Source organism: Mixophyes fleayi, chromosome 4, assembly GCF_038048845.1.
Source record: "Mixophyes fleayi isolate aMixFle1 chromosome 4, aMixFle1.hap1, whole genome shotgun sequence".
Taxonomy (NCBI): Eukaryota; Metazoa; Chordata; class Amphibia; order Anura; family Limnodynastidae; genus Mixophyes; species Mixophyes fleayi.
Genome location: NC_134405.1, coordinates 45098006 through 45124878, shown reverse-complemented (window position 1 = coordinate 45124878; position 26873 = coordinate 45098006). Strand labels below are relative to the sequence as shown.

General features: G+C 40.9%; 1 protein-coding gene across 4 annotated transcripts in view; it reads left to right on the top strand.

Annotated features, from left to right (window-relative positions):
• Positions 1 to 26873, top strand: part of COL5A3 (collagen type V alpha 3 chain) — a 188167-nt gene that overhangs the window by 149785 nt on the left and 11509 nt on the right. For all 4 annotated transcript variants that reach the window (XM_075206858.1, XM_075206856.1, XM_075206857.1 and 1 more), the window contains 23 exons: positions 422 to 475; positions 1535 to 1642; positions 3380 to 3469; positions 4570 to 4623; positions 4898 to 5005; positions 5579 to 5686; positions 5822 to 5875; positions 8678 to 8731; positions 9303 to 9410; positions 9654 to 9707; positions 9793 to 9846; positions 9924 to 9977; positions 11273 to 11326; positions 11968 to 12075; positions 12388 to 12441; positions 12545 to 12598; positions 13111 to 13164; positions 13245 to 13298; positions 13385 to 13492; positions 15719 to 15772; positions 18329 to 18382; positions 25847 to 25954; positions 26050 to 26103. In XM_075206858.1, coding sequence (XP_075062959.1) covers positions 422 to 475; positions 1535 to 1642; positions 3380 to 3469; positions 4570 to 4623; positions 4898 to 5005; positions 5579 to 5686; positions 5822 to 5875; positions 8678 to 8731; positions 9303 to 9410; positions 9654 to 9707; positions 9793 to 9846; positions 9924 to 9977; positions 11273 to 11326; positions 11968 to 12075; positions 12388 to 12441; positions 12545 to 12598; positions 13111 to 13164; positions 13245 to 13298; positions 13385 to 13492; positions 15719 to 15772; positions 18329 to 18382; positions 25847 to 25954; positions 26050 to 26103 — 1656 coding nt within the window. The remainder of the gene's footprint in view (positions 1 to 421; positions 476 to 1534; positions 1643 to 3379; positions 3470 to 4569; positions 4624 to 4897; positions 5006 to 5578; positions 5687 to 5821; positions 5876 to 8677; positions 8732 to 9302; positions 9411 to 9653; positions 9708 to 9792; positions 9847 to 9923; positions 9978 to 11272; positions 11327 to 11967; positions 12076 to 12387; positions 12442 to 12544; positions 12599 to 13110; positions 13165 to 13244; positions 13299 to 13384; positions 13493 to 15718; positions 15773 to 18328; positions 18383 to 25846; positions 25955 to 26049; positions 26104 to 26873) is intronic.

Genomic DNA, 26873 nt, shown 5'->3' with positions numbered 1-26873 from the left:
AGGGAAAATAACTATGGCAGCTGCGTTAGAGAAATGTGGGAGTGGCTAGCGTTAGGGAAAGTTATTGTGCCGATACTGAATATGGAGGGGAAGGATCTCTGCAATAAACTATGCTCTGGTCTTATGTTTAGTGTCATTGAGATCCTCTTACCCTCCAGCATTCAGAAGTATAAAAATCATTTTCTCATAAATGTGTTATTTCCAGTCAAAATGAGTTAGGTGTGATTTACGACTTCAGTCATAAAAGTTTTTCAGGCCCATATTTCCTCCCTGTAGGGTCCTTGTTCCTAAATTGGGTTTTACTAGTTTAACTATTTGATTCTCGTCATAAGGCGACCCCGCTCCCGGACACTTAACGGTGTGGATCATATATCTTCTATTCTTTATATCAACATTCTTCTTTTTATATTCTACTTAACAGGGTTTTCAAGGAAAAACAGGTCTTCCAGGGCCAGCTGGAGTTGTAGGACCTCAGGTAAGTCTGGTATTTAAAGAAAATAATTTAATAGTGTTTATCAAGTATTGAATAAATACAGATAATCTGTGATAAAGCATTATCCTTATGTATTTCTGATTTAAATTTAATATTATATAATGTAAAAGTGCAGGATTGAATCTGCGACCCCTACTGGTAGGAATGCATATTGTCTCTGAAAGAACTAATGACTGTTCTTCACCTAATGTTAGCTGAGAAATAATTTTTTCTTGTGACAGTCATGGCTCAGTTCATTAAATTGAGTTTATAGAGACCTTCAGTGAGTATTATTATTATTATTATTATTATTGTTGTTGTTGATTTTTAAGGTGCCACAGTGTTCAACAGCAATGGACAGTGGCAAAAACAGAGCATACATAAAATAGGGACATACAATGTAGACAAAATGAATGCTAATGCAAAGACAAAGGGTACAGAGGGCCCTGCTCGCAAGAGCGGATGACTAACAGTAAAGAAGGAAGAAGGTAGATGGGTAAAGTGAAGCCAGATAGGAGGAGGTTGCAGTAGTCAAGGTGGGAGATCATGAGAGAACGGATACAAGTTTTGGATGGAATATTTTGATTTTGGAGGACGACAGGACTGGTACAAGGACTGGATGTGAAGAGTAAAGCAGAGGACAGAGTCACATGTGACACTTAAGGCATTGGACTTGGGAGACTGAGGGAATTGTGATCTTGTTGACGGTGAGGGAGATTTAAGTGGAGACAGTGCCTCTGGGAGGGGGGAAGATAATATGCTGTTTTGGACATGTTGAGCTGTAGATAACATTGGTACATAGCAGAGAGACAGTCTGTTACATGAGACAGTAGACAAGGGAGAAGACAGGGAACAGGAGGTACATTTGGGAAAAATGGCAAAAATGTATTTAATCTAACATTTCAGTCCTAGAAGTTCATTTTATTCCAGGCGTGCAAAATTGTATGTCGAGAATAAAATATTATCAAATATAATATGTTATAGTCAGCATTAAAAGGATGTGAATTGTTCTGGATGGTCTTGTGTATTCAACTGAAATTTAATTTTTTTCACCATGTATAGGGCAATTCTGGGGAAACAGGTCCCATGGGAGAGCGAGGTCATCCAGGGTCACCCGGATCACCAGGAGAACACGGATTGCCAGGGGCAGCTGGACGGGAAGGCGCCAAGGTACAGTCCAACATTAGATTTCTCAACTCTATGGCATGTTGATTAGCCAAATACACCTCCATTGGTAAGACATGAATAATTCAAAAGCAAAGGTGTTTGTTGTCAGGCACGGTAGAGTTCTAGAACTGATTAATATATTAGTTATTCTCTATTTTTTATCCATCACCTCCCTTCCCTATCCAAATTACATTGTATGGAAAGAGGACACAGGAGGCAGATTCAGCAGATGTTCCAGTAATTTAAAAAGAAAGACGGACTCTGCCGGTTTGTTTGTTTATTGCCTAGATTAAAAAGTGGTGATTGCAAATGTTCCTTAAATTTTTAGGACAGAGTTATTGAGACAAACAATTATTTGATATTTTAAAGACCTAAATTTGGTGCTGTGTTGGGTGACAATTCACTGAACAACGGTAGTTTTTGTTGCATGCACTTATAGCCCTTAATAAGCTTCCAGATCCATGTGACCAGGGGGTGAATGTATTAAAAGAATTTCGGCGAGTTGCAAAAATCACTGTTTGTCAGTACCACTCCTCAGCCATACTGTCTGTGGTAGTGAATGTCAGCTGAGACAACCAATTGCAATATAACAGAATTATAGAGACAGTGGTCAGGAGAAGGCTTAGCTGGAAATGAGAAATCTATATCTGTGTAGAGGTTCTGCTAAACCATCTAACCCATGAGATTCTGCCTGTGCTGAGACAACCCCGATACTAACTGAATTATTCACAATGTTTTCTAGTAAGTATAACTCTTTGTATAAAAAAAGTGTAAATACCATACTTACCCAAACACCCTGGAACACAGCATAATATCCCAGTTGAATTACTGTTTCATGGCTAAACGTTTTTCCTGTGTTCTTATAGCCGCTAAAAATTACACCCCCACAGTATGGAAACTTAAGAGCATTCTAATCTCATCAACAAAAACACTAGAAAATATAACAGACCTTGATAGATGTTCTGAATAAACATTAGACATTTGGGACTTTTTAACTCAAGACAACATTGAACGTTCCACTGATTTAGGAGGCATCCGTTGATACATGTGAGAGTGAGTCTACACTCCTGATAATGGGGTAGTTTGTTTACGGATCAAGTGACATTGGTCGTTGGTTGAACAGAATAGAGTATAGAGGAATAGTTATGAATGAGTTTATTAAAAAGTTCTGTAGTTCGAGAAAGAGCAAGGTAGTCAAACTCACCATCATCTGTAACCTATAAAAATATATTCTACAGACTGAATTAAACATTAAACAATAGTTTCTTCCTAAGATAACGGTCATATGGAAGAACCTCCTCTTGGACCACAACTCCGACTTTATGGTCAGCCCTCGAACCACAGGATTTTCTGGTCACTATAGACTCTATAGGACCTGGATAAATTCAATTGGTTATCAAAAGTGATGTGGGTGTCATGTGACAATGGCACCTGATTGAACAGTTGCCACAGTCATCTAACCATATTTAGTCTTCATGTCAAAGCCACGTTCAATAACGGAATTGTTGTAGTGATCCTGAGCCTGCAAGGCACAGAAAATGTGATGGTCCTAGTGGGTGAGAGAGGAGGTCCAAAACAAGGGACGCCCTACCTGTCTGCTATCCGAGAGGAAGGCATGCTTCTGGGCAGATACTACTTGTTATTTTATTTTTGTTCTTCTTTTTTGTAAACTACTTTAATATGACATTTATTTTGTAATTCCAACCTGTTGAAGGCATTAACCTTTCATTTGCATTGCAGGGTGATCCTGGTCCTTCCGGCATTCCCGGTAAAGCTGGACCTCAAGGTTTGCGAGGTTTTCCAGGAGCCAGGGGCGTTGGTGGGGAAGCGGTAAGCCTCATTTACATTTTATAGTTTTCTGTTCACCATAATTGTGCAGTGAACACCAACAATAATGTGGAGAAGGGTAGAGGCGTATAAGAAACAAAAACAAGTAGGGTTGGAAGAAAGAAGGAAAGTACAACACTCCAACAGTTTAGCGTGCGGTAAGAAAGCATCCTATACACTTGGCTGCCTGCCTAGAAATCCTATACCGTTAAGGACCTTAACCTTCTAAGAATAAAATTAAGGGATGAAGACATTTTCCACATTATCTCTCTCCAAGTCGTCACATGAATTGATTTGGCCATCCATGGGTCCCTTTCCAATGTAGAGCAGCCTGTCCTTCACCCAAGCAGCCGGTTTCTATTTGAAGCCAAGTATTGGAAAAATAAATCTTGGGTGAGTCATCTTCTAACACAACTTTTAAGTGCAGATAAAAGCTCAGTGGCAAATTTACATCGTGCCTTCAATAGATTCATGAAAATGGCATTCAGGATAGGTGGTCAGGGGTTTAAGGAAACAGAAATAGATAATGTCTCTGGTAATTTTAGCAGTCGGCAATCAACTTCACAAATTATGGAAAAATGACCCCTCCTTATTGCAGCCTATATACTATGATCTACTGGTGGACGATGAGATCCTAAGTTTATGTCGTGACAGCTTTCATATCTCTGGTGTGGAACAGGAGGTCCTCCCTGGCAAGCGTGTATTTTAGGCTTGCCAGACAAATATTTCCTTTTTTTTAAGCCTTACTATCCCTGCACTGACTGGCGATAGCCATAATGATTTCATTCACACTGACGTAAGCATAGCATTTCCATGGTAGATGGGAAGATTCCTGGGACGGTGCCCAAGCAGAATTACAGTGAGTTAGGCTGCCCAGTTTGGGGTTTTGAAGAGTTACGAGGTTTTATCAAAGCTGAGGCAGCATTGAAATGACAATGAGAGAAATGTAATAGGCCTTTAGAGAACATAGTAAAAAGTTTTATTTTTAAATTAGATTTTAGGAGATTTTTGTAATAAATATAAGAATCCTATTGTAAACAGTTTTGCAACAAATATTATAAGCTAAAATTGCATTAATGTTCTCTTTACTCTGTTCTTTGTAGGGTCCTGCTGGTTTAAAAGGAGGAGAAGGTCCACTTGGTCTGGCTGGCTCTACGGTACGTATCCCCAGATAGAATTGCGTGACATATAGTAATCCAATAATTTCTCCTCTCATTACTCTATGCGTCTTCTTCTTCCTATATCACTACCTGAGAGCCTCTACAAACCTCTAGATCACTCCCAGTATTGCCCCATGGGACATAGCTTCATGAAGCCACTTTTGGCCTTACCTCTCTTCTATAGCTTATTATTGCTATATCCACTTCTTGAGTCTTCCGCCACAGTTTTCTCTACACATACTTTACCATCTCACCTTGGAACTATTCACAGGGGCCAACCGGAGAGAGGGGTCCTAATGGAGCAGCTGGGGGAATTGGCCTTCCGGGACGTCCTGGAGCACAGGGTCCCCCGGGACCAAGTGGCGAGAAGGGGAATCCAGTAAGTAATAGATTAATAAGGTGAAATGATAGACTTAATAACAAGCAGTGTATGTTGTGTATAGTAGGGCTTTAATTTGTTACCACTTGAGACTAGATTTTACATCACACTTTGATACTGAATAATTAGAGAGAACCAAGCCTTGGATTAGATTGATCAGACCTTGACGCTATTAACAGAACACGCGCATCACTCAATTTGCATAGAACACCGGGCTATGACTAAAACATTGATGGGGTTTTTACCTTCATATGACTTTAAGTTATTAGCTTGTGCATGGACAGTATTTTCCTGGCTTCCTTCAGGATATATAAAGTAATGTATTCATCAAAAGATGCAGGATGGCATATAGAGGATGATCAATTAAAGTCATCTGAAGTTGGGTAATCTCTTGAAGCATTTCAATTAACCAGAACAATGAGTCTTGGACAGTGTAACATACCTTTTCTGATGTCTTTCCAGCAGTCCATCTTCACTTCTCAATTTATATAATCAGAAGGTTAATATGACCTGTGAAATTTCCTCTTTATCATTGTGAAGAATTTCTGTCTAACATTCTATATGATATCACAGGGTGAGAAAGGGCCTTTTGGTGGAGCGGGACAAGATGGCTCTCAAGGAAGCATTGGACCACCTGGACCTGCCGGTCCCCCAGGGCCTGCAGGCGATGATGGAGATAAGGTAGGAAGATTTACGCTTGGCACTGATTTGTAAAGTAACCATACTGGAGGTTCATGCTTACTGAACAGGACGACAGCTCTTCATCACTTTTCATACACAGTTGTTACCTCTTACCTACTTTTTGTTTCTTTTTAGGGAGAAGTGGGTGGGCCTGGACAGAAAGGAAGCAAAGGTGACAAGGGAGAATCAGTAAGTATATCTGTATATATTGTCCTCACCAAATACAGTAAGACAAGAAAGTTTTATATGACATATGTGGCAGACTGTTGTTATGTATGAAATAAGAGAAGTTGTAAAAGACAAACATGGGGGAGGCTGAAGATAGTGGACATGGGAGAGGCTGAAGATGGTGGACATGGGATAGGCTACGGATAGGAGACATGGGAGAGGCTGAAGATGGTGGACATGGGATAGGCTACGGATAGGAGACATGGGAGAGGCTACGGATAGGAGACATGGGATAGGCTACGGATAGGAGACATGGGATAGGCTACGGATAGGAGACATGGGATAGGCTACGGATAGGAGACATGGGAAAGGCTACTGATAGGAGACATGGGAGAAGATACAGATAGGAGACATGGGATAGGCTACGGATAGGAGACATGGGATAGGCTACGGATAGGAGACATGGGATAGGCTACGGATAGGAGACATGGGAGAGGCTGAAGATGGTGGACATGGGATAGGCTATGGATAGGAGACATGGGATAGGCTACGGATAGGAGACATGGGATAGGCTACGGATAGGAGACATGGGATAGGCTACGGATAGGAGACATGGGATAGGCTACGGATAGGAGACATGGGATAGGCTACGGATAGGAGACATGGGATAGGCTACGGATAGGAGATATGGGAGAGGCTACGGATAGGAGACATGGGATAGGCTACGGATAGGAGACATGGGATAGGCTACGGATAGGAGACATGGGATAGGCTACGGATAGGAGACATGGGATAGGCTACTGATAAGAGACATGGGATAGGCTACGGATAGGAGACATGGGATAGGCTACTGATAAGAGACATGGGATAGGCTACGGATAGGAGACATGGGATAGGCTACGGATAGGAGACATGGGATAGGCTACGGATAGGAGACATGGGATAGGCTACGGATAGGAGACATGGGATAGGCTACTGATAAGAGACATGGGAGAAGATACAGATAGGAGACATGGGATAGGCTACTGATAGGAGACATGGGAGAAGATACAGATAGGAGACATGGGATAGGCTACGGATAGTAGACATGGGATAGGCTACGGATAGGAGACATGGGAGAAGATACAGGTAGAAGATAAGGGGGAAACTGCAGATTAGAGAAATGCAAGAAGCTGTGGAAGAGAGATATGGGAGAGGCTGAACATGTGAGACATGAGAGCGTCTATGGATGGGAGACAGGAGAGAGACTTCGGATGAGTGAAATGTGAGAGTCTGCAAGAAACACATGGAAGAAGCTGTGGATTAACGACATGGGAGAATCTGAAGAGGGGAAACATGAGAGAGACTGTGGATGAGACAAATTCTAGAGGCTTTCAATGAGAGACATTAGAGAGGCTGTCGATGAGAGACATGGGAGAGATTGTCGATGAGAGACATGGGAGAGGCTGTCGATGAGAGACATGGGAGAGATTGTCGATGACAGACATGGGAGATGCAACGAATGGGAGACAAGGTAAAAGCTGAAGATAAATTACATGGTAGAGGCTATAATTACGATACATAGGGGAGGTTGACTATAGATGGAAGACAGGGGAGAGGCTATGGTGGCAGACATGGGAGAGGCTACAAATGGGAGATGTTGCTGATCGTAGACATGGGAGAGGCTGAAGATGGGGGACATGGAAGAGGCTAAAGATGGGAGACATGGAAGGGGCTGCGGATGGTAAACATGGGAGAGGTTGAAGATGGGAGACATGGGAGAGACTGAAGATGGGAGACATGGGAGAGACTACAGATGGGAGTTGTGAAAGGCTGTGTATAGGAGACATGGGAGAAGCTGGAGACAAGGAATGGGAAAGGTGCTGCATGGAACACACAGGAGAGGCTGTGAATAGCAGATTAGGCAGGTTGCAGATTAGGCGGGGAATAGAAGACTGGGAGATTCTGCATATAGGAGACATACTAGAGGCTGCATATGGCAGACATGGGAATGCTGTGAATTGGATACATGGGAGAGACTACAGTTGGGAAACATTAAATGGGCTGTGGATAGCAGACAGGAGAAAAATGGTAGTGGCTTTAGATGGGAGACATAGGAGAGGCTGTAAATGAGGGAAATGTGAGACACAAGGTTTTGGATGAAAGATATAGCTTTAGATGGGAGACATGGCAGAAGGCTGTGCATTGGAAACATAGAAAAAGCTGTGGATGGAAAAAGCTGTGGATGGAAGGCATGGAAGAAGTTTGGTTAGTAGACATTAGAGAGGCAAATGATGAGAGACATTGGAGAGGCTGCTAATAGGAGACATGGGAGAGAATATGGTTGGGAGACATGAGAGAATCAGAATGAAAGATATAGGAGGTGCTGTAGATAAGATACATGGGAAACCCTGAAGAGGAAAGACATAGAAAAAGCGGTGGTTATACTTAGAAGAGCTTGCAGATGATCGACATGGGAGAGACTGCAGATGAGAGACATGGGAGAGACTGCAGATGAGAGACATGGGAGAGGCTGCAGATGAGAGACAAGGGAGAGGCTGCAGATGATCGACATGGGAGAGACTGCAGATGAGAGACAAGGGAGAGACTGCAGATGAGAGACATGGGAGAGGCTGCAGATGAGAGACAAGAGAGAGGCTGCAGATGAGAGACAAGGGAGAGGCTGCAGATGAGAGACATGGGAGAGGCTGCAGATGAGAGACATGGGAGAGGCTGCAGATGAGAGACATGGGAGAGACTGCAGATGAGAGACAAGGGAGAGAAGCCTTAACAAAGGTAAATATTTCTACTGAAAATAACAAGTTATTGTCTGCTCTTTCATAGGGACCTCCAGGAGCTACTGGGATCCAAGGTCCAATAGGGCACCCTGGACAAGCCGTAAGTATTGTGTTGGAGAACACTTCCTTACCCTGTCTTTTTAATAGTCACATGTTCCATTTACAGGCAGTCTACTCACTGACAGTGGGAAAGAAATTCCCCAGGGAGCAAATTATAGTGTATATGTATAATAGTGATCCCAAAACAAAAGTAATAGAAGTAGCTCTTAGATAAATATGAAACCTCTCACACATCAATTAATTAATGGTCATATGAAGCATAGATGATACAACAATTAAATGAGCAGGTACTAGTTCCTGTCCAGAAATGATAAATCTGTATAATTTCCATAAAGCTAATTTACAATGGTAAATTGAATAATCCAATTTCAATAGAGTGCGTGCATTAGAACACATGTACTCATTGACAGTCACTTCAATGGCAAGAAAACCACCCATTCACCCGTAAATACTCCCCTCATTCATTATTTTGCAGCTAACTCATCCTTGAGACAGTTTCTAAATCTGTTGAAGTCTTTATAAATTATGCATTGTGCCTCAAAATTATAAGACTTTCAGTTATCATGAGAATGCTTTGAGATTGAAGATGTCATCGTCATGGTTCTACACAGGGCCAAGATGGAGATCCTGGGCGTAGAGGACAGCCAGGAATGCAAGGGCAAAAGGGAGATGACGGTCATCGAGGTGTTCCTGGTGTAACTGGTCCAAGAGGACTCCAGGTGAGGGAGTTATTTCAATCTTTGTCATTTCTTAAAAAAATTTGCCCTCCTAATTGGATTGTTAGTGTCTTTTTTAGAGGCGGTCATTAAGGCTTGACCTATCGGCACCAATTCTCATAAATGTCTGAAAGACCATTCAGGCTATGTAGGTCCTTATTTGTGAAGTGATCAGGGTGACAGTCGCAGCGAGCAAGATTTATATTTCCCTCTAATTTAACATTTATAACACCTATCTCTTCATAGGGTATGCCTGGACCTCCGGGAGAAAAGGGGGAAAGTGGATATGTTGGACCAATGGTATGTGCAATATTACTCATAGAGTCACGAACAATGATCTTTTAGACTAATACAGTTTAACATAATTGTTATTATCTCATTACAGGGTCCCCCTGGAACTGGCGGTCCTAGAGGTCCCATGGGTCCCAGCGGTGGTGATGTAAGTGTATTTCTTACTTTATAGGTAAGAAACATCAAGATTACATCAGCTTGACCTCTTGTGTTTTATTTTTTAAGGGGCCTTCAGGAAATCCTGGTGGTGTAGGGCAACCAGGACCTGTGGGAGAAAAGGTGAGTTGGTGTTTGGCATCAGAACAATCTATGAATTGTGTAGAATAACTGTTAAAATTGTCAGGAACACATAAAAAATAGAATATTGTATATTGATAGGATATTATGTGCACAGTCCAGGGCGATGCAAACTGTTAAAAGTATTGCTCAGAATTCAGCATCTAAATAATGACAAAAGTAGAATGTTCTATGGAATGAGTAGGACAATGGAAAGAATTTACAGAACAGCCAATGGAATGTGTAGGACAATATAAAGAATGTACAGAGTGATCTATGGAATATGTAGGACAATATGAAAATGTCCATAGCGATTTATGGAATGTGTAGGACAATTTTAGCAATGTACAATGTGGTCCAGGGCTTATGTGCGATAATCAGAGGAATGTATGGAGCCATCAATGCAATGACTACAGCAATTTATAGAATATATAGAATATATGAAGAAACTTTAGAATCATCTTAGGAATATATACCATATGAACAGTATTCAGTAGAGCCCATGGAGTCTATACAATAATCAGCAAATACAGAATGTGCAGGGCAATATGAAGAATGTGTAGAACCATATGGAAAATGTACACAATGGTCTATGGAGTCTTCTAAAATAATCAAAAGAACATTGCGAGTCACCTGTAGAATGTGTAGAGCAATAAAGAGCATATACAGACAGCACCTATGGAAAGTGTAGATGAATCTGAAGAATGTACAAAACAACTGATAAAACAAAGAGATGAATGTGACAAATGTATAACACAACCTTTGGAATTTGTAAATTAACATAAAATATAACATAATACAGCATATGTGGAACATGAGGATATGCATATCCACCTGCTCAAAACATTCTAAAAGTGGTGCAAACAAATATGTATAATTTGTAAAGAAAGCTAGAAACAGTATCCTCCAGAATTTATGGTGTAAGCGTGGTATTAAAGGATAAATCCACTTTTGTTAATAGACATAATAGACCCAAAGTCCCTGCCTAATGCATTTTCTTGGTTAGATACATTCTCTAGCAGAGTGTATCTACTGTTACGTGGCTCTGAAGACTCTTTTTCTCATGGGGGATTGTATGAAGTTCTCTGCATACGTCCAGCCCCCATTGTTGCCCCTTCAGCCGGTGACGGCTATTTTTAAATCCCCAGTACACTAATCCTTCCAGTTGTGTTCATGTTGCCATCAATTATTGTGCTCAAAGTAATTTCAATGAGGGACCCATTGCAGGAAAATATGGAGTGAATTATTATAGATCTTTCAAAATGATCCACTGAGCATCTCTTGTTTGGTTCTTACAGGGAGAATCAGGAGAAGCCGGAGATCCAGGAGAATCAGGGGAATCAGGTCCCCCGGTTAGTATATGGGAGAGAGAGATGAGGAATGGATGGTACTGTGACGTGTGTCATATATAATGGATAGACTAATAGGTTCACATTGCTCATGTTGATGTTTCTATATCTGCACCCACTGTTCTTTAGGCACACAGCACTGACCATCTACAACAGGGTCCGTGATCGTCACACTGTTAAGTTGGTCTATTTTTTTAGAATAATTGCAGTTGCTGTCATCTCTACAACCACCCACCTTATTGTTTTAACACCACCATGCTCATAGGTTCCCCAACTTTATAGAATCATTCCTCTAATCACCGGGACCGTATCTTCAACCCAATCATCATTCATTTGCATGCAGTACAGACCTATGAGCAGAATTACATATTACATATGCAAAAGAAACAATTGCACATCAATTTATTTTTTTTTAAAAAAAAAAAGACCTTATCAAGGACTAAAAGAGAATAATGGCTCAAGATTACAAAAATGGGACAGCAATTAAAACGAGGAACACTGGCTTGTATGCATCTTGGAATTGCCTTGGTTTAATATCAGGACAGGCTTTCATATGTTTGAATGTTAATAAAATGATTTGTTGAAAAAAATCAAAGTAAAGACATCCAGTATAACAGTTGTTCGGCTATCAACATTTATTCCAGGGAGGCAAAGGTGATGTCGGTGAGAAGGGAGAATCTGGATCCTCAGGTGCGGCTGGTCCTCCTGGTAAAAAGGGACGCCCAGGAGAAGATGGACCCAAAGGAAACCTGGTGAGTTCCATCAATGCACAAGATAGTGACACAACCTATGCAATAGCCAAGGGACAGGTAAAACAGAATCTGTCAGGGACACAAAGATCATCATACGAGAACTCACCTCAACTTCTTGGCTTCTGCCTCAAACAAAATACTTGTAATCCTTTGTGATTGCTGAATGGGTCGTATGTCCATGCGTCTAGACTAATTACTGCTACTATCTGATCATAAAGGAAACCTGTCTGAAAGTCATGCTTTGACTCATTGCTTATTCACTGTTTCATAGACACTAATGTGTCTCTTGATGGACATATCTACTCATTTTAGGGAGCCATTGGTTTTCCGGGAGATCCAGGGCCACGGGGAGAGGCTGGTGTACCGGTAAGAAGTTATATATTTTGTTGAACTCACTGGACTATATAGGTGTACATTTGCTATATAATACTATATGAGCAGGGTAGCAATAATCTTATTTTCTACTCAGGGAGTTGATGGAGTACCTGGAACGAAGGGGGACGGTGGAGAAAGTGGGAATCCTGTGAGTATGCACGCTAACATCACTCGACGATCAGCCTAAGAGGCAGTTCTGAATAATGAAAAGTATCAATGGAGATAACACCACTTACTGTCTCTCACCTGTTGCGAAGATAATACTCATTTAATTAAGTAAACGCCAAGATCACACAATAAAAAACATTAACAAAGAGTCTCATTTAGAATCCAATTTCGGTCATTACTATCGAAGACAATCTCACTCAACAGAAGACATTGGTATCCAGGGAAATGAACACTCATTAATCAGATTTCAATACCACTAACTGGAAGGCAGTCTCCTTCATTAGATTACAATGCTCCTCATTAGTAGAGAGTCTTACTCATTTGAATACATTGTCACCCATTGGATGGCAAGGTGACTCATTCAGTGACAATGTCACTCACTGGAAGATAATGTCAATCATTAGAAGACAACGCACTTACTGGACGTTAATGTCACTCACTGGCTGACTCACTGGAAGTCCATGCTACAATCTCATATTCTGTTTACTACAGGGACCAACTGGACCTTCAGGAGAGCCTGGACCAACTGGTCCACCTGGAAGAAGGGTGAGTACTTGCGTCACTATTCTTGGGTCTACATGTCTCTGTCAGGATGTGCAGAACTAATTTATTCTCATTTTTTTCAGGGGCAATTGGGGCAAGCAGGCAAAGAAGGTCGGCAAGGTGAAAAGGGAGCCAAGGTATGAATAAAATAGATTAAACATCTTATAGCACAAAGTAGCACAATTTATTATTAATTAATTTTCATTATATTTATGTTTAACAGGGGGAGTCTGGGACTGAAGGACCTCCAGGAAAGACAGGACCAGTGGGAGCGCAGGGGTCCCCTGGGAAATATGGATCACAGGGTCTTAGGGGAATTCCAGGACCTGCGGTGAGTGACCATTGAGTTGCAAAATGAACAGAACTTCCTGTAGTAGTAATTTATTGTTAAGCTGCCCATACACAGGCAGATCTGGCTTCTGGCGCCAAGTGACCACAGCTCTGTGTGTGGCCAAATTGGACAAATGTAGCTGTTCATTACTTGGGACCAGAATGGGCAATCAGACAAACCGTTCAACTGTTGTTCACAGAGACAATTTGTGGACAATTTGATCTATAACATCCTAATTGGCAATCCCAGTGAAGACATGTATGATCACTGTAGAATGAGAATGTAGATGTCAGTTCACTAAGACTCACTGAGGGATAAAGTGTGTTGGATTTTAGGTATAAATTTACCATCTGTTGACTTAGTATTTTTTACATCCATGGGTTTATGTACAGCAAATGTGTATAAAGTCTGTATAGCATTGTGAGCGGGTACATACGGGGTGTGTAGGTTGATGAAGAGATTGCATATATCTAGTATAGAATAGATGCATGTTTGCTATTGTGATTATGGGCTAACCCAGGTAATTGGTGCTGAATCCATTGCTATGCAATATATATAAATGATATACATAACATTGGTGGCATCTGGAAGTAATGGGGCTCAAGACAAAATTATTCTATTTTGGAATACTATTCGCTCTACGTGTTGTTTAATCTGTTGTAGAACAGATGTGTTCTTACAATTTATCATGTATAGCAGGTCAGTGTCCTGTATAATGGACTTGTATGCTGTAGCTATATCCTACACAATCTATATTGTTATCTCTGTCCCACATCAGCCAACTGTCAGCCTCTCATTTCTCCAGTAACATTGTCCTAATCTAACAGTCTTATCAAACATGGACTTCCCTCCCCAGGGAGTACCAGCATGCGTCATTACATCCTGCATACCTGTGCATTATTGCAGCGAAACGGTCTAGATCAGAGGTTGGTAACCTGTGGCTCTCAAGCTGTTGTGGAACTACAAATTCCATTTATATTGACTGGCAGGGCATGCTGCGACTTGTAGTTCCACAGTGTCTGGAACGCCACTGGTTGCTTATTTCTAACCTAGAGAAGCAAGGGCAATATACTGAAATCAATACATCCTGGGATATTCACAGCACCATTCAGTGACAGATATAAATCGGCTTAATTCTTCAATCATGTGTGATTAAAATGTACAATAGATTGTATTAAACATAGAAACTTTGACTATAGAAAAGAACCTACAGGTGCATCTAGTCTGCACTTTACAAGTTTGTTTTCTTGAAGGCCAAAAACACATATTAACTTTGCAATGTATATTCTCCTGGTTTTAAAATCAATAGTGCACTATTATTGTCTGCAATGATTGAATAAATAAACACTGTATGAATAATTTGGTTTGCAGTACATTAGGCTCTGAGTCCTTTTACACATGCATTAAAAACATGTATTCAGCCTAAATTCAGGTTGAAGTATGTGCAAATGCATATATTTAATGCTATACGCACATTTTTAAATCCAGAGTGGTAAGTGCCCAATTCCTACTTTTAAAAGTACACATGGTAAAAAAGCCCACGTTCTGCATTACATTGCATTATGAGGTCTGTATTAGTAAATAACAACGGCTTGTTTACCCATAACATATGTGCATGGTTTACATTGCCCATATTTAAAACAAATATGCATGTGTTTGCACATGTGAGAGTGCTTGGCAAACTATGGCTCTTCAACTATTATAGATGTAGGAGTTATAAAGTCATAATATAGAACATATAGGATTATATATTTGTTTGTTGATGTTTTGGGCCCTCTCCATCTGCTAGGCGCTTCCAGTTCTGTGCTGACCCGCCCGGACTCTGGTTGTAGTGATTTATGAGCGCTCTTCTTGTTTCCCCCAAAAAATCATATTATTCATCCCAATTTGGGAAAAAAAAAGTGTTATTGCAGCAAGGACATCTCTCATCTCTGTTCTAATTGCCTCCTGTTCAGATATACTGGATCATGTTGTTTAGGAAATCATAGGTTCCAACATATTTGAAAGAACATGTTTTAGTTTAGGTTTAAAGTCTTAGATGAATGAATACTTTCACAAGTAGTTAGCCCATCTCTTATATGAATCTTCTTTGTGATTAAGTACTGACTGGTTACTGTCGGGTTACATACTAATACTACTTAGACCCCCATAGTTCCTGTCTTTCAGGTCTATATACCCAGCAATAATAGTATAAACATATTCAATTCTGTAACTTTGTCTTTACAGGGGGAGCCAGGACTTCTAGGGCCACCTGGTCAAACAGGACCTCCTGGACCTATGGTAAGTACCACCAGATTGTAAACCAGGGGCGGATCTAGAAAAGTACTGTACCTGGGGCGATTTAGGGGGGGGGCGATTTAGGCCCCGCCCCTTTCTAAAATCTTAGTCTGCCGACGGCTGCACACTATGTGCAGGTCCGTCCAGCCGTGACAATGTGCTGCCCGGCTGCTCTGATTGTGTTTTAAACACAGTCAGAGCAGCCGGGCAGCACACTGTCCCTGCCTGTCACGGCTGGACGGACCTGCACATACTGTGCAGCCTTCGGCAGCAAGTGTCTGCTAGGGGGGGGGCGATCACCCCTATCGCCCCCCCCCTGGATCCGCCACTGTTGTAAACGTAGAATGTGTGGATGTAAGTGGCAGTATACTATACACACAAAAACACGTGCAAACACCAATGCTTATATGTACAATGCATGTTCCTTTTAAAAGAGTTCCCAAAATTACCCGATTTCTCCACCCCCGCCTTTTTTATACACTAAACTAACCAAGGGTAACAATAAAGGTGGTATTACTTTTTGGTACCAATATCTTACTTGATTGTCAGATGTCCCCAAACATCTCAGACTAGGTTGGAGGCTGATCTCAACATATCTCTCTCCCCTAACCAATGGGAAATTATATACAGTAACTTGCCTACAGTCTCAAAATGTACCAACCATATCGAAATGCTACGTAAATTATTGTGTTGAACTTATCTCACCCCAGCCCGCCTTTCAGAAAATTTGGCCTAATCACTCTAAATTTTGTTGGCGTAATTGTGGTGCTGTGGGAGCCCTAATGCATGTGTTCTGGTTATGGCCTGTTATCCAACCCCTTGGCAAGAGGTATTTGTCCTAACCTGGAAAGTCACATCTATATCATTAACTCCAACCCCTCTCACGGCCCATTTACACCTATACCCCGATCAGCTGCCTAAGCATCATAGATATGTATTGGGACATATTTTAATAGCTACAAGGGCGGCGATGGTACAATTTCCTCTCCTACACTCCATAAGATAATTGCGAAAATTCATTTTAGCTTCCGAATGGAGACTTTGGACGCCCCATACTCTATGACTCCGTCTTCCCCTATTGTTAAGTGGATGTCCTGGTATTTACAACAGATGGTGAGGGCTCTAGACTTATCCATCCTATAGATTCATCCAATTCTGTAAACTCTACCGCATCCATCACACCTCTAGACTCCAACCAAGATTCCCCCGTTATACATTAGCATCTGACCATCTGGCTAGCTAGATGTTGTTTCTATGTACTTCGCTGAATACTATGTTGTTAAGTATAATTTGTAATGTCTGCTCCCTACTCTGTACCCTTCCCTTCCTTCCTTTTTTTCTGTACCCCACCCCCCTTAACTATTACTAAGATTTGAATAAAAATTATTAGTAAAAAAAAAAAAAAGAGTTCCAAGGAGTCTTTTAGGTCCATGCATATGGAACTTATTCAGATAAGTGGTTTAAGAGCGTGTTTTGACTCCTCACATCACATTCGTTTTGCACACAAAATATGTCAGGTGTAGAGATCATTGAGCCCACTGCTCATACATCATCATAATTATGTTATTTATATCGCTCCACTAATTCTGCAGTGCTGTACAGAGAACTCATTCACATCAGCCCCTGGCCCCATTAGAGCTTACAGTCTAAATTCCCTAATATATACACAGAGAGAGAGAGAGAGAGAGGCTACGGTCAATTTTGATAGCAACCAATTAACCTACCAGTATGTTTTTGGAGTGTGGGAGGAAACCGGAGCACCCGGAGGAAACCCACGCAAACACGGGGAGAACATCAAACTCCACACATATAGGGCCATAGTCGGGAATTTAACTCATGACCCCAGTGCTGTGAGACAGAAGTGCTAACCACTTAGTGTCTTCACTAGTGAAGCAAGTGTTAAACCAGCAACCCCACATTGGAAAGTTTTCTTACATTAAATAGCAAGTACCTTTTAAACATGCATCTTGCAGTCATGTTTCATAGCTGTCCTTCGACAAATTGTTATCTTATTTAACAAAATATAGCTGCCAGACACAGCCACAGTAAGTCTGCTATACAGACCAAGGCTCGTAGCTCTCAGCGTGTCATGTGATGACAGAGAAGGGAGAAATAGGGGGGGGGGGAGGCTGTCACAGTGCAGACAGATCTCAGAGGGGTGTTCAAAAGCCACTCTGCTCCCTACATAATGTGTCACGTGACTGTGGTTGTCATCGTCAACAAGACACTGAGCAGAATGATAAATCATTAATAGCCACCTGAAGAAAAATATCCAAGGGTACATTCTTCTTACAAGAAAATAGTTAATCGCCATATGGATCAATGGTCCAAGCTGTATTTTATATATTAAAATAATAAAATGTAAACCGGCTTATCTGAAGGGGCGCCAGGTTTCACAAAATTATGTTTTTGTTATTACAGGATAGTGTTATACTGTGTGTTATAAAATATACTCTGCATTGTGTAGATGATTGTGTGAAACAAAATCAAATTTCTCTGCTACCTCTTATGCTGGAATTATACTCTATACAAAGATAAAATATTCTCTTGTCTCTATAGGGTCCTCCCGGACTGCCTGGCCTTAAAGGTGATCCTGGAGCTAAGGGGGATAAGGTACGAGCCTCATGTTATACTCTGATCCTATTAGAGCATAAGGAATCTTAAGCTTGGAGGGCTCATTTAACTGTGTCTCTATTTGCCAGGGTTCTTTCTCTGTCCTTCAACTCACAATGACAAGTACTTGTGATCTGAATGGCACCAGATTAGACCATAGTTTTCTTTCTGTGAGAATGAGGAGTGTAGATTAGTCCATGGAGTTTCCTTTCTACGTACTGCTGTGTGAACGAGGATTGTAGATTTAGTCCATGGAGTTTCCTTTTTACTTCCTGCTGTGTGAACGAGGATTGTAGATTTAGTCCATGGAGTTTCCTTTTTACTTCCTGCTGTGTGAACGAGGATTGTAGATTAGTCCATGGAGTTTCCTTTCTACATACTGCTGTGTGAACGAGGATTGTAGATTAGTCCATGGAGTTTCCTTTCTACGTACTGCTGTGTGAACGAGGATTGTAGATTTAGTCCATGGCGTTTCCTTTTTACTTCCTGCTGTGTGAACGAGGATTGTAGATTTAGTCCATGAAGTTTCCTTTTTACTTCCTGCTGTGTGAACGAGGATTGTAGATTTAGTCCATCAAGTTTCCTTTATACTTCCTGCTGTGTGAACGAGGATTGTAGATTTAGTCCATCTAGTTTCCTTTATACTTCCTGCTGTGTGAACGAAGATTGTAGATTTAGTCCATCAAGTTTCCTTTATACTTCCTGCTGTGTGAACGAGGATTGTAGATTTAGTCCATCAAGTTTCCTTTATACTTCCTGCTGTGTGAACGAGGATTGTAGATTTAGTCCATGGAGTTTCCTTTCTACGTACTGCTGTGTGAACGAGGATTGTAGATTTAGTCCATGGAGTTTCCTTTTTACTTCCTGCTGTGTGAACGAGGATTGTAGATTTAGTCCATGGAGTTTCCTTTTTACTTCCTGCTGTGTGAACGAGGATTGTAGATTTAGTCCATCAAGTTTCCTTTATACTTCCTGCTGTGTGAACGAGGATTGTAGCTTTAGTCCATGGGGTTTCCTTCCCACCTCCTGCTATGTGAATGAGGAGAGTAGATGTTATGTATTCCCAAGGACTTGTTATTCTTATTAATACACAAGTGATTCATATGACTGTAGAACTGTATTCATGACTAAGCTCTATTCATACAGTGTAATTTATGCAAGCTAGACTTATGTATAGGGGAGGATGATACTACCTTGTTTATGAGAATAGGCTATTTTGGGAAAAAATACAGAGCTAAGAATAATGGTTCGGTAGATGTATCCTCCAGCAAACACTAGTTCATATCCTTAAGACTTGTAGTATGTTGTATGACATCACATACGGACACCCAGTTAACAGCACATAGGTGTTACATATAGAGCCTGGGCACTGCTGCAATACAAGAGTAGCATTGCCAGTCCTCAAACATGTATCCATGCTTGATCTGAGTATTACGACAAGGGAACCCTACTCATTCTTCAATATTCCACATTCAGAATGGCAGATGATGGAGATGAATTTGGTAGGTCTGGAAGTAGCATTGGAGTCCAGTCATTAGTACTAGCAACTAGAACTGAATTAAAATGGACTCCTTCTGTTCAGTCAGGCAGCCATTTTGTGACACAACTATAAGTAAACTAGGGTACAACACCACAGGAAACACAGAGGTGCAATAACAATATCCTAGGTGCTATACTGTTCTCAGTTAAAAACTATAGGTTTTCAGCTGCTGCCTAAACCTCACATGTTAATGTGAAAATGTAAAAAACAATAAAAAAAAAAAGACAGCGCTCGAAGTCTATGGTATTATTTACACACATATAAATTATGTATATTTTAATATTATTTTGAACATAAACAATACAATAACAATTAATATAAAAACAATCATTCAAGCGTATGCAAACAGTAATCCCATAGTAATCACAGACAGTAAATAGGAAAATAGGAAATAGGAAACAATCACTCTTAATAACTTACTAGAAATCTAAAAAATAATCTATTTGATGTATAGAGTCAATTATTCAGTAGTAATAAATGATGTAGAGATGAAGACTTAATAATCTACTTAGCAAAATGTATGAAAAAATTATTCTAACTGGTTGTGAACAGTTGACATAGGATTGTTGATATAGTTAAGGCATGTATGATTTCTGTACTGCGGATAGATTGGCCTCGCAAATAATCCACTAATAATCCATAATAAAATACCTGAAAGTAATATACCTGAAAAAACAAACAGGTTTTAACCATAGTTGCCAACTCTCGGAAACAAGTTTCCGGGAGAGGGGGCGTGACTGGAGGGCGGGAGGGGGCGGGACGAGGCCAAACGTGTCATTTTGGTCCCGCCCCCCGCAAAAATGTAATTTACGTCGTGGGGGCGGGGCCAAAATGACGCGATTGGCCTCGTCCCGCCCTCCAAAATGGCATCAATCACCGAGAATCGCGTCATTTGACGCGATTCTCGGTTAAATCCAGGATGCGGGAGAAATGCCAACGAGCCCGGGAGACTGAACCGAATTTCGGGAGTCTCCCGGACATTCCGGGAGAGTTGGCAAGTATGGTTTTAACTAATATAAATGTGTTCACCATATTAACTTTAAATCCCAGTTTTATCTTCAACTATGTAAAAGGAAAATAAAGGAAACGGTGCAGTGTTGTAGTCATTTATGACACAGGAAATATTCCTTAAGGATATATGTGCTGACTTGACTTCACTGAATTCAAGCTTTTCTAATTAATACTGGCATCTCTAGAGCAGCAATATTTCAGACACCATCATAAACAGAGGTTTACATGGAGCTTATCTCAGAAGCTGCTTCTTTAAGTAGTGATTCATCATCAGCAGCAGCTATTTATATAGCGCCACTAATTCCGCAGCGCTGTACAGAGAACTCACTCACATCAGTCCCTGCCCCATTGGAGCTTACAGTCTAAATTCCCTAACATACACACACAGACAGACAGAGAGACTAAGGTCAATTTAATTGCAGCCAATTAACCTACTAAAATGTTTTTGGAGTGTGGGAAGAAACCCACTCAAACACGGGGGGAACATACAAACTCCACACAGATAAGGCCATGGTTGAGAATCAAAAGCATGACCCCAGTGCTGTGAGGCAGAAGTGCTAACTGGATCTCTTCCCTTAATTCTCTGTATGCTGCTGGAGCCCTGTGCACTCTGAGCTGCCCCGAAGTTAATTAAACTATGGAGAAACCATTTGATGATAGTGGGCCTGATTCATCACGGCACGCAGAACTAATGTAATGTGCGTCCGTATTCAACCAGAAGCGGATCTGAAGAAACGTCTCATGTTGAATACAGGTCTAGGTACGCTAAGCATATACGGCACTTGCCATATTAAGACAGACACAACACACTGCAGAATACAAACCATACATATGTGCAATATAAAGTCATAGGAGAATGCAAGTATTAAATTATTGTCAGCTGTTAATAAAATAGTCATTAATGAAAAATCATTTTAAAAAGTTGGATTTTTAATTTAATTTTTTTTTACTATGAAATACATTTATTAGGATGTTATGAATATCTACAAAGCATAAAATGCATTTTCACAGTTGCTCTTGATTGCAAACACATGTTCTGGCATGCATATGCGAATGTCATGATTATCACTTGGCCCTTACACCTGCCCAGTAGCTAATGCAAGCGATACAACAGAAAAACACGTACCTTAGTGTCACGAACACGCTCCCAGCTGCTGTGACTTTTGGGGTGTTTGCTGTATGAGGTCACACACGATTCCAGCCCGCAGTGTCTCTACCTATCACACAGGTTATAGACCTACGGAATCGCCACCAAACAGCGCTCACACACTTCAGGTTTGTCACCACCTATTGAATACGGGCAATAGGACCCCAATATACTGTCCCACACTGGCACACAGGCTTCTAGCTATCCACAGACTAGCAAGAACCACACCAGCGAACAAAGGGTTAACTCTTCACACCTCCAGACTGTTACACAAATGTAAATGCAAGCGCACACACAGCTTGTTAATTAAATGTATGAACAAATCACACACTGGCGTTCAAAGGGTTAACTTGGTCGAGCTATATTCTTCTTAACAGGCTAATGGATTTGTTAGAGTATCAAGGACGCCACATATTAAATTATAGATTTAATATACAAAAGTACATTCAGATATAAAGGAAAATAATGAATAAACAATTAATAGTTTGACATACACAAGCAAAACAGTTAAAAATAAAAGGGGTTACCTTCAGAGTGTCACTTACATGAATTGCATACTCTGTGCCATGGGAAATTGGCAAGGAAGATGGACAGCTTATCAACGTGGATTGATTTTCCCTAAAGTCTGACAATTGGTTGTAACTGGTCTCAGGTTTTTAAAGACACTTCAACACCTGTCCCCACCCACAGGGGTTGTGTCCTTGATACTTTTTTCAATCACCATTTGCATGTTGCCTGATTTACTACCCAATTCTACTATGTGACCTAACATTTCTGTGGAGCGTCACACAGACCCAATTTCATTATTAATAAATCCCCTATGAATTTGTCCATCTTTTGATGCCAAACATGATGGAATTATGACAATGTGACATACCTTTTCCAAAGATATGTGATTATAACTGTTCCCGGATACCGCCAGTACCTGTCATTCACAACCCTGGTGTGATTTCTGCTCCTTGGTACGGAGTGGCACCCAGATTTCCCAAAATATGAACTATGAAGACATTTTCCTTTTGAAGCCCATATTTCTATACACCTGTATAGGCTTTCAAGATTCTCACCTAGGCATCTGGCTCTCTCATTTACATTTAGTGATTCTTTGTCTTTACACTACCTATTGAAAGGAAGTCAATTAGGAAGTGGAATTCATGATCAAAAACAATGGATGTCTGTGATCTGCATATCTTAAGCAGGTCTCCTCACAAAAGGGTTTGCTCAACCTCATTACCTCCTACTAGGCTAATTGTTTCTTTTTTAAAACATTTGATAAAACATTTGTCTGAGTTGAAAGTCAGGTTCATTTATGTATCAATGCAATATTTTATTTGGGCCCTGGCATTTAATATTCTATTTCATCATATCAGATTTATGCCCTCATCCTGACACTTAGAGATGCCCAAAGCTTGATATGGATGCTGCTGTGTGCGCTCAAGCTTGGCTTGCCCTTACTGTACATTGACTACTTGCATACGCCCATTCCACTCCCCGTTCCGCCCATTAAATCATAGGCTTTTGGAAGTGTCCTTTCCCTCGAAGATGAATTGGATACACTTGTGTTCAATGGCGTATAGCTCGTTTCTGGGCATGCACAGAGCAATTTAACGCATAATACGACACGCATCAGTATTTACGTTCCTTAATAAATCAGGCCCAGTGTCTGTAAATGATACATCCAAAATTGTTCACGTCTAGATATGACAAAATCTCTATTGCCTCCTACTAGTGATTTTTAAAATTCATAGTGTGTGCCTCCATACATATTTTCAATTATCCTCTAGCTCTTCCTCCATAAGGCAGACCTCGTTCTCACTTTTAAAAGTTAAATTGTAGATCACGTTATCTAATCTCTGGATGATTCATTTGTGCCAGTTGTTTGTTTTTTTTTGTTTTTTTTTTATACTTTTGTTTATTAACGGTCATAACAAGAACAATACAACATTTGGTTAATAGCAGTAGTACATGAGAACAGAATTGGTAAATATAAGCAAATATAAACAAAACAAATTGTAGAATTCAGAGGAACCGAAGGTTCTATGTAATGATGACCAAGGGTTTTTTATTTTTTTTTGTATGTATATAGAGGTTAGAGAGGAGAAAGACAATCAGAAGAAGAACGTAGGAACGAGGTCAGAGAAAGAGAAAAGGAAAGAAGTGAAGGGGGAGAAAAGAAGATAACAGAAGTAGAAGAGGGAAGAAGAAGAGGCAGTGTGGCTAGAGCCACCATGGGGAAAGAAGGAGGGGGGAGGACAGAAACGGTAGACAAGTAATGTGAATGGGGAGCAATATTGAAAGTGGGACTGCCATGGGTCCCATACTTTATTGAAGGTTTTGGATGAATTATTGATGATATGGGTCATAAATTCCATGCAGTGGACTTGCCAGACTCTGGCAATGACAGTGGTGAGAGAAAGGGGGCAGTATTTTTTCAAACCGCAGCAATTTGGCAGGTGGCCACTGAAATATTGTGGCGAGACAGTTTATTTTGATGTCTTGTGGCAGTGGGAAAACCCAAGGGCAGGAGAAAAAATTTAGGTTCTAATGGGAGGTCAATCTGAAGTATGGAGTCTATCAGGGTTTTGACGGCCAAGCAGAATGTGGTTATTTTTGGCCAGTCCCACCATATGTGGAGAAATGTGCCTACACCAGAACATGCACACCAGCATCTGTCAGAGGAGTCAGGTAGCATCTTGTGAAGGTGGGTGGGGACCTAGTACAAGCGGTACAAGAGCTTAGAAACATTTTCCTTTATCCTTACACAGATAGAGCTAGAGGCAGCGTTGTCTCTAATTTCGGTCCAGTCACCGTCATCAAGAATGTCACCCAGATCTCGCTCCCAAGCTAGCTTATGGGGGTTGTGAGAGGGAGTGGTAGGGGATGTCAGCTCAGAGTAAACAGCGGAGTTAAGGCCAGATGTGGATGCTCAGTGCTCGTACGTTATACAAATCCACTGAGCTACAGTCAGATTGTAAATATGTAATGTTGGAAGGTGGCGACTAGGTATTTAGATACAAATGTGTTTTAATAGATATAGTGCTGTTAGGATTCATTTCAAGTTGTAAATCTAAGAATTCAATCTCATAACCAATGGTTTTATATTTAAATAATATGTAAATTAGTATTGGTAGGGCTGCCGGTTTGAGTCCCACAGCCTGAACATAGAATCGATCTTTGCTCTTTAGGGAATGGCCAAGCTTGTGGTACCGGGCAATGGTATGCAAAAAAATAAGTAGATACATTGGTACACACACATTGCAGTTAAGAACATTGTATAACACACTTGTTTATAGTTGCATGGAACAAAAGAATAAGCCATTATTACAACAGTTATTATTTGTCCCACTGAGCCAATTCAAGGTGCCTGATTATTAATGTCTAGGTCGGGTACCACCAATCACAAATGGACTTCTTTCCAAACAGGAATGTAACCCACTCTATTTTCAGATTCTGGAGAGCCATTAGCTTTACTATATAAACCATATTTTGGATTTTAGACAAGCAGCAATTGATGTATACTATGTTTTACCAGGTGTTTCTAGATGTACAAAAGCTCAGTCAAAACAATAAGCCTCATAAATCCATTGTTTCACCTTTGGAATATTTCTCGTCCTTTCTGCAATCCACTCCCTTTCTTATTCATAGGGAAGTACTTGCTGTCCTGATATAGACATATGTTAGGGATTAATGAGAAGTGTTACGAAGAAAACATTATCCCTATCTCCTGTGAATCTGTAGCCCACATATTAACATGCTTCCTTCATTCCAGGGCCACGCTGGGCTTATTGGCTTAATCGGACCTCCAGGAGAAATGGGAGAGAAAGGAGATAGGGGGCCTGCCGGAATCCAAGGTGTACCAGGACCTAAGGGAGACTCTGTAAGTACCACTTGATGATAAGAAACCCCATAAAGTTATCTAGTGAAATAACCAGACGTATGAGAAAAAAAACCTTTTCCTCTTCTTTCCTCAAGGGCATGGTGGGCGCACTTGGGACAAATGGACCACCCGGACCCAGGGGACTGTTGGTAATGTGTTTGCTAGTTATCAGGTGGGACAGACAGAGGGGTATTAGGTCTATTGCATACATGAGACAGAAGGATAGCTGTATGTGTGGCCTTTATACATATCAGGACGCCTACATGGTGAAGGAATGTTTATAATGTGCCGCTGATGTGTCATTATTAAGAAGGGTATGAAACTTCCATCATGTTTACATCTAATGTACATATACTGAGGCTACCAGGATGTAGAAGTATACATGGAGGTGCACAGATGTCTAAGGATCATGGTGCAAGACTTGACCACAGACACTTGGAGAGTATAACTCTGCTCTCCAGCTACCTCGCCCTCCTCCTCGAAGACGCTCTTCCCCTTGTCCCCTCTCGCTCCCTCCTCTGCCCTCTGGGGGTCTCCCTGTCACCCGTGCCCTCCCTCTTGGACTCTGTCTTAGGAGGACCTTCCCTTCTCCCCTCCCCCCTAGCTGTGCTATGAGCTCACTGAGTTACTGTGCTTATTGTTTACTGTACTGTGCTGTCTTACCTTGTATTGTAATTTCATTTGTCCCTGTACGGCGCTAAGGACACCTAGTGGCGCCCTATAAATAAAAAATAATAATAAAAAAATTAATATTCATAACTTTCCATTATTTGGGAGGTTATAAATGAACCACGGTATAACCATAGAGGTAAAATGTGGGGTTTTTAGGGCATTCCACAAGGTAGGAATTAGAGGAATGGAGAGTTAGTAGAGAGTTATGTAGAGAGTTATGTTATGTGTGATGACTTCTTTTTAGCGC